General features: G+C 41.4%; 1 protein-coding gene across 1 annotated transcript; it reads right to left on the bottom strand.

The window, feature by feature from the left end:
* Positions 1-6,118: 6,118 nt before the first annotated feature.
* On the bottom strand, positions 6,119-8,296 carry LOC141656539 (uncharacterized). The gene is made up of 3 exons (XM_074463481.1): positions 8,210-8,296; positions 7,079-7,972; positions 6,119-6,994 (listed from the first exon to the last, which is right to left on the bottom strand). Exons 1-3 carry the CDS (start codon positions 8,294-8,296, stop codon positions 6,119-6,121), a joined length of 1,857 nt encoding a protein of 618 aa, XP_074319582.1.
* Positions 8,297-8,607: the final 311 nt, after the last annotated feature.

The raw sequence follows: 8,607 nt of genomic DNA, 5'->3' as shown, positions 1-8,607 counted from the left end.
CAAACTCCTTCCCCTCTCTCTAAACCCTCACAAACACCTTCTACTTGGGATTCAAGCTTGGATTAGAAGATCTACCACATTCCTCTTCATCTCCTTCACCTAGATGAGACGGTTCCTCGAGACGGTTTCGGTCCGGATTCGAGTAGCTTGAGGAGATTGTTAAAAGGTAGGTTAATCCTACTCGGTTTCAATAATGTGATGTTGTTTATGTTGATGTTGTAGTTAGTCTTACATAATTAGGGCATTTGCATTATAACATGTTTAGTGGTAATCACATCATTAAAAGGATAATTATGATATGTTGGTTGTGGTTCATGTATTGGTCAATATCATATGTTGGAGGATTTGTTGTTGTTGTCGTTGTGTTGTTGTTGTTGATTTGGAGACGTACGACAGTATGGAGACCGTCTTATGCTTAAGTCGCCTCTTGGAGCTTCCCACTTCAAGAGGTATGTGCACATTAATGACTTGAGTTACGGAGGGACTCGTGTGGTTGAGACACGGCGTCTGGCAGGTGATCCGGTTGGCTTCCGGACCCGGTACGTCTGGGCGTGTCCCGGTACCTGTTTGTGGTTGTTGGTATGTCTGGGCGTGTCCCGGTACCAATGTGGTTGTCGGTATGTCTAGGCGTGTCCCGGTACCATCATGGTAGTGGTGGTTTGATAGCATTTCATTCACATTAGTAGTCATGTTGCATGTTCACACTTGAGTCGTGTCATCTTTTATTTGTTTATTGAAACTGATGTTTGTTGTGTGTGTGTATTTGTCACCTGTCTCTTTTGGGGTGGCCTGTGTTGATCCATATGATATCCTTTGGTCATATGGGGAGCAGGTTAGGTACATATTATTGGATAGTACGCAGGAGAGGGGACGAGCTTGACGAGTTACAAGACGAGTATAGCTAGTTAATTGAGTATAGTAGCCATGAGTTGTATTTTATTCATTATTTAATGGTTTGTAATCACTAAACTTGTCATTTATAATAAATGTTTCTTTATTGTAACTCCGATTCACCGCCTCTGGAAACCGAGAAGGTAACATCTCCTAATTACCTTGGCCGGGTAAGAAGAGGGTGTTACACCGCCACTACCATCGCCCCCAATCCTGCCTATTCCAGTTGGTATAGGCAGGACCAACTCATCCTTAGCGCTCTCACCAGTACCCTAGCACCTCCGATTACTGCGCTTATCCTCAGTGATACAATCTCTCATGCCGCGTGATTCACCTTGTCCTGCACCTTTACCAAAAGTACCGCTCCGCCATCGTCTTCAAATTAAAGATCGTCTCGAGAATATCTCCCATACCGATGATATGTCCATAACCGTATACATGACCGCTATTAAGGCTTGCACCGATGATTTAGCACAACTCGAACATCTAATGGATATCGATGATATCACCATCTGAATATTAAACGGTCTTAACTATGACAAGTACCGCTCCGTAATCAAACAAATTATTATCCGTCTCTCAATTTTGTAGTGACAATAATGCTTATGCTGTTTTCTCACCCACTTCCTTCTGTTTTAAGACAAATCTGACGGGAGCGGTTCTTCTTCAAGGTCCCCTTATTGATGGGTCCTATGTTTGGACGCCCACTCCACCTCAAGCACACATTTCCGTAGCTCCTGGTCAAGCTTCATGGCATCATCGACTTGGCCATCCCTCAAATAAAGTCATTCAAGTTTTAAATTCTAGATTTAATTCCCGTATTTCTAATTTCGATCCATATATTGCATGTCAAATAAATAAGAGCCACGAGTTATCCTTTAGCCAATCTACACTTTTTTCTACTGCTCCTCTCGACTTAATATTTTTCGATTTATGGACATCTCATGTTGTCTCTCACGAGTCCTACAAATATTACGTTATATTTTGTCGATCATTTCACAAACTATATTTGGATTTATCCTCTCAAACGCAAATCCGAAACTGAACTTGTTTTTCAAAAGTTTCAAGCCATTGTTGAATTTTTTTTCGATAAACCTTATTAAACGATTTTATTCCGACAATGGGGTGAGTATGTCAAGTTAACTTCTCATCTCAATATTAATGGAATTACTCATTTAACGTCTCCACCCCAAACTCCCGAACATACCGATTTCGCTAAACGTCACCACCGACATATTATTGAAACCGGTTTTTCACTTCTCACACATGCTCAGCTTCCCTCCTCACTTTGGCCATATGCTTTTTCCACAGCTACTTACCTCATAAATCGTCTCCTCACGCCATCTCTCCACAATGACTCTCCCTACACTAAACTGTGCCATCAAACACCGAACATTTCTAAAATTCATAATTTTGGTTGTCTTTGCTTTCCTTGGTTACGACCGTATACAACTCACAAACTCCAACCTCGCTCTATCCAATGCGTTTTTGTTGGGCATTCTTTGACTCAAAGTGCCTACCTCTGTCTTGATCCTCTCACATCTCGTGTCTACACTTTTAGCATGTCCGTTTCTTGATGATCAATTTCCTTATTCTTCGCTTCTTAAACTGTCATCCTCTCCGTCTCCCATCACCTCGTCTGATTGGTATCAATTTAATACTATTCATGTTCTCCCTCCATCCGTGACACCAACACCCATACCCCCCCCCCCGTGCCTCCACCCTAACCGAGACGCCTCCCAATGATCCCATTCAACCAAACACTCTTACTTCCTCTACCGACTCTGCTTTTGCCGTCTCTACCACCTCCACCCCTCCTCTTCCGCCTCCACCACCCCCCCACCTCTTGTCCAATCACCTGTCTGTCCAACAATATCCGAAAGCCAAATCCTAAATACACTAAACCAAAACCTAAATACACTTTGCCCACCACCAATATCACTTCGTCCACTGTTTGCTCTTGTTGACCCATTATGGCGTGCCGCGATGCAAGCCGAATACGATGCCCTATCCCAAAAGAACACCTGGTCCATAGTCCCACCCGAATCCGCTCCAAATACCATCGGCTGTAAATGGGTTTCTCCCATATAGTATAAGTGCAGTATAAAGACTAAGGGCAGGCAATAATGCTACCTGGCCTGCAGGACACTTTAAAAATACCAAATGGCTTCTAAAAATCCTGAATTTTTCTAACAGTTAAGTTTAAATATCAAACTGAAACTGTGCCAAATCTTATGATTTTTGAGGGACTCTAAGTATATTTAATATTAACTGAAACAGCCTAAAATCCTGAAATTGCAGACAACTGAATGATGGGACTTGTTTGTGAAGGAAAATGATATAGTCAAGACCCGAAATTTTCACATAAGATTAACAGGAAATCCAAGATATTAACTTAGCAAATTTTAGACTCAAACCTACAGTAGACACAGGATTAAAGTTTAAACTTTGCTAAACACAATTAAACTGAACCACAGTCAAGCACAAGTTCAACTTAATAATGCCAAACTGACTTTGATCAACTAACCACAGAGATCACAGATTAATTATCAGGCCAGGGATTCAAACTACAGATCAAAACAAGTTTGAAAGAAATGAGAGAAGTCTCAAGGTTTAATTTTTCATTCAAAAATAATCTGTCTAAAACAGCTGAGACACAGGTCCCTATATAGGCCTTGTTTTTGAATTACATCTCGAAAACTTAGCAATCCAAGGGCCAAGATTTGATCTAGGATGAGTAAAAACTACCTTGAATATATTACAAGCTGGAAATTCAAAGTTACTAGGTGAAAATAAACAGCAATGGGTAAAACATATTGAAATAAAGCATGGAATGCAGTCCTGTCAGTTGTCTTTTTGTGCATAGGGTACTATTTTTTTGGTTGCTAGCAAAGTCAAGGCTTTTTGTAATCTTTCTATGGCAGGCTCTAGTGGACAAAAGGAGCAGTGGTCCTTCTTGGACAGTCCCACAAATGCCTCACCAAAAATAGAAAGAATGCTTTATGCTTTTTCAGTAACATGTGACTGATTTCCTTACTCAGTTTTTTGCTGAATTTTATTGCAGTTTTCTTGGCTTGGCTTGGAGTCTTAGGACCTTTTCTTGGACTTAGTTGAGGCCCCCTCCAGCTGGCCATATAGGCAGCTGAAAGCTAGACCTGGTGAACCTCTTGACAGGCTGTGTTGGGGGTGGAGCATTGGGTGTTGCCTGGTCTTGGTTTGTGGCTTGGTTAGGGTTGTGAACCCTTGATTCAGCTCCTGTTGCAGCCTCCCCTTCTTGAAAAGGGCTTAACCTCAAGTCTAGCCCCTCTTCATTATCAGACTCACCGTAGTAAGGACTTAGATCTCCCACATTGAATGTTCCATGCACTCCATACTCACCAGGAAGGTCTATCTTGTAAGCATTCGGACCAATTTTCTCAATGACTTCAAAATGACCGTCTGCTCTAGGCATCAGCTTATTCTTCCTCTTAGCAGGGAATCTTTCCTTCCTTAGGGGGATCCACACAAGATCACCTGGCATGAATTCTTTCTTTTGTTTAGGAGTCTTGACCTATTTCTTATACCTGTCATTGGCTTTCTCAATTTATCTTTTGATAGTTTCATGGTGCTTCAGCATATGTTCCACCCTCTTCTTAGCATCATAGTTTACTACCTCCTTAGGTACACTTGAAAGATCTGAGGGCATCAGAGGATTGATCTCATAAACCACTTTAAATGGACTGTGACCAGTTGCAGATGATGGAGCTCTGTTGAATGCAAACTCAGCTTGTGCAATTTCAAATCCCAATGTTTTAAAGACTTGCTTACAATGCACCTCAATTTGGCCATCTGTTTGTGGGTGGTGGAAGGTGCTGAACAGCAATCTTGTATTGAGAAGCTTCCCTAATGTTTTACAGAAATAACTCATGAACTTGACATCCCTGTCTGAGACTATGGTCTTTGGAACCCCATGTAGCCTGACAATATTACTAAAATAAAGTTCAGCAACACTCACAACATCCTCAGTTTTCTTACATGCTATGAAATGAGCCATCTTACTGAACCTGTCAACAACAACCATTACTGAGTCATTTCCTCTTTGAGTTCTTGGCAAGGCTATTATGAAATCCATGCTCACATCTTCCCAAGGTTTGTTTGGCACTGGCAGTGGTGTGTAGGGGCCTGCCTGAAAGGAACTCTTGGCTTGCTGGCAGATGGAGCACCTCCTGAGCATTATTTGGACATATCCCATTATTTTTTGCCAGTATAATTGTTCTTGCAAAATATCCAGTCTCTTTTGGACCCCAAACCGACCTCCTAACCTATTGGAGAACCTTTATGAGCCTCTTAGAACACATAGCTTGTTTCCATGGAACAGGAAACCTTTCTGCAGCAAGAATTTGGTTCCCTAAATTTTAGTTCCTTTTGTTTAAGCCAACCAATCTTCATAGAAATCAGGGTCATCTTTGTATAGCTCTTTCATGAACTCAAACCCAAGAACTTTCTGCTCCATAACTGATAGCAATGAATACCTCCTGGACAGTGCTTCAACAACAATGTTTTGCTTGCCCTCTTTGTATTTCCTTGAAAATGTGAAGGATTGCAAGAACTCAACCCATTTGGCATGCATGTGGTTCAACTTGTGCTAGCCATTGATGTACTTTAAAGCTTCATGATATGAGTGTAGCACAAAAGGTTTTGGTTTCAAATAGTGGCTCCAATGCATAAGAGCCCTGACAATGGCATATAATTCTTTGTCATAAGTGGAGTAACTCAGCTTGGCTCCACTTAGCTTCTCACTGAAGTAGGCCACTGGTTTCCTCTCTTGAATTAATACAGCTCCTATGCCAACACCACTGGCATCACACTCCACTTCAAACAGGCAATTGAAGTCAGGTAGCCTGAGAATAGGTGCCTCACACAACATTCTTTTGATCAAGTTGAATGCTTGCTGAGCATTCTCAGTCCACTTGTATTCTCCTTTCTTCATACACTCTGTGATGGGGGCAACAACAACACTGAAGTTTTTGATAAATCTTCTGGAAAAGGAATCAAGGCCATGGAATTCCCTTACTTTCTCAAGGTGTCTTAAGTGTTCTTCTGTGGTCTTGCTGTAAATTAGGATATCATCAAAGTATACCACACCAAACCTTCCCAAGCAAGGCCTCAACACTTTTGTCATCAACCTCATAAAAGTGCTGGGGGCATTTGATAACCCAAATGGGATAACCAACCATTCATAGAGCCCTTACTTAATTTTGAAGGCAGTTTTCCACTCATCACCTTCCCTAATTCTCACTTGGTCATAACCCTGCCTAAGACCAATCTTAGAAGAGATCCTGGCACCACTTAACTCATCCAGCATGTCATCCAATCTAGGTATAGGGAACCTATATTTGACTGTGATGTTGTTGATGGCTCTGCTGTCAATACACATCCTCCAAGTGCCATTCTTCTTAGGAACCAACAATGCTGGGACAGCACAGGGACTCAAGGATTCCCTCACAAATCCCTTGCTCATCAACTCATCAATTTGTTTATGTAATTCTCTTGTAGCATCAGGATCACACCTATATGCAGGCCTGTTAGGGAGTACAAATCCCGGCACAAGGTCAATCTGGTGCTCAATACCTCTTAGTGGTGGTAATCCACTAGACAACTCAGGAGGGAAGACATCCTGGTATTGCTCCAGTAATGGTCCAGCCTTTGCTGGCAGTTGATGTTCTACACCCTCATGAATTTCTTTGGACAACAAGATGAGAACAGGCTGTTCTTGTTGTATTTTCTTGACCATTTGTGCTTCAGATAGGAATAAAACCCCATTAAACCCATCAGTCACACTTGGACTCCCATAGTTCTTCTGATTAGGTGGTAAAGGAGTCAATGTGATTTTTCTGCTGCCTTTCTTAAAGGAATAAGTGTTGCTCCTTCCCTGGTGGATAGAATTCTTGTCAAATTCCCATGGTCTACCCAACAGTAGGTGGCATGCATCCATAGGGACTACATCACATAAAATCTCATCTCTATAAACATTCCCAATTGAAAATGGAACCAGACATTGCTTATCCACTTTGACCTCTGCTCCTTTGTTTAGCCATCTGAGCTTGTAAGGATTGGGGTGCTCCTAGGTGTTGAGGTTAAGTTTTTTAACTATGGTGACAGATGCTACATTGGTGCAGCTTCCACCATCAATGATTAAGTTGCATACCCTGCCCTGAATAGTACATCTACTCCTGAAAATGAGGGACCTCTGATCCTCCTCCAAGGGTGCCTGTTGAGAGTGCATTATCCTCCATAAAACCAGACTATGGCCTGTATCAGGATGAGCCATGACCATTTTCTGGCTGGGTTCCTCCTCAAGGGTTGTCTCCTCAATCACTGGTTCCTCCTCATACTCAACTGAACCCTCTCTTTCCAATTCCTCTACTTCCATTGCTGTTAGTGCTCTCTTGGAAGGACAGTCCTTCCTGAAATGGCCATACCCTTGGCATTGGAAGCACTTAATCTTTTCCTTGGTCAGAGATTGGTTGGATTTAGGGAACATGGGTGTTTTCCCTTTATCTCCTCCTGTTTGGGACACTGGTTTGGGCGTCTCAACAATCTTAACACCAGTGTAGGGTCTATAGACAGGTTTAGGTTTAGGTGTGGCAGGCTTAAATTTTCCCATTTTTTCCACTCTGAGTGCTAGGTTGACAACATCATCATATGACCATAGTGGTTGCATTCTAACCTTAGTAGCAATGTTTTTATCAAGCCCTTCTAAGAACCTAGCAATCCTTTGCTCAGGCTTCTCATTAATCTCACACTGCAGGGTTAGTTGTTCAAACTCCCTTAAATAGGTCTCAAGGGGTCTCTCATCCTGCCTAAGCTTAGACAACTTAATGAACAAGTCCTGAGTATAATCTTTGGTGACAAACTTATCCAATAATTTCTTTTTAAACTTGGACAAAGATTTAATAGGTTTCTTCCCTTCCCTTAATCTCTGATGTTTAAGGTTATCATACCATAATGAGGCATACGCCTTTAATTTTAACACAACAACCTTACAAGCCTTAGCATCATTGTAGTTCTTAAACTCAAATATCTTTTCAACATCCCTAATCTATTCTAGTAAGTCATCAGGGTTAAGACTACCAGAAAAATCAGGAATTTCTACCTTTAGATGCTTGTCTGCTTGCTCAAGAGCCTCCTCTTGTGTTCTGATGCTTTATTCAGATTCTGATTCATAATCATGTGGTGGTTATCCTCTCCCTGCTCCTATAAAGAAGCCTCTGCCTCTACCTCTTCCTCTGGCAGGTGGTTGTCTTCTTGGATCATGGTTTGGAAACCTCTCCATCACAGTGTGGATAGCATTGAGTAGTGTGTCTACATTTCGTGCAAGAATTTCTATTCTGGTTACAATACCAGTAAGTCTCTCTTCACTCATGGTTGTTTTTGTGTTTTTAAAGTAGTTAGGGATAATGAACTCACTCTTCTCTCAACCCAAGACTAACACAAAGGTGGAATTGTGTTAAACATGAGCTCTGATTACCAAAATACAGTATAAAGACTAAGGACGGGCAATAAGGCTACCTGACCTGCAGGACACTTTAAAAATACCAAATGGCTTTTAAAAATTCTGAATTTTTGTGACAGTTAAGTTTAAATATCAAACTGAAACTGTGTCAAATCTCATGATTTTTGAGGGACTCTAAGTATTTTTAATATTAACTGAAATAGCCTGAAATCGTGAAATTG

This window comes from Silene latifolia, chromosome 1, assembly GCF_048544455.1.
Source record: "Silene latifolia isolate original U9 population chromosome 1, ASM4854445v1, whole genome shotgun sequence".
Taxonomy (NCBI): Eukaryota; Viridiplantae; Streptophyta; class Magnoliopsida; order Caryophyllales; family Caryophyllaceae; genus Silene; species Silene latifolia.
Note: the sequence above shows the minus strand (reverse complement) of the source record. Positions and strands in the feature narration are given on the sequence as shown.

Bases quoted from the DNA above. Each gene is read 5' to 3' on its own strand.
- LOC141656539 (XM_074463481.1), bottom strand. From the start codon at position 8,296: ATGAGTGAAGAGAGACTTACTGGTATTGTAACCAGAATAGAAATTCTT. The intron at 7,973-8,209 runs GTGATGGAGAGG...TTACTAGAATAG, and splicing joins TACTCAATGCTATCCACACT to ATTAGGGATGTTGAAAAGAT. The intron at 6,995-7,078 runs GTATGCAACTTA...CTCAACACCTAG, and splicing joins GATGTACTATTCAGGGCAGG to GAGCACCCCAATCCTTACAA.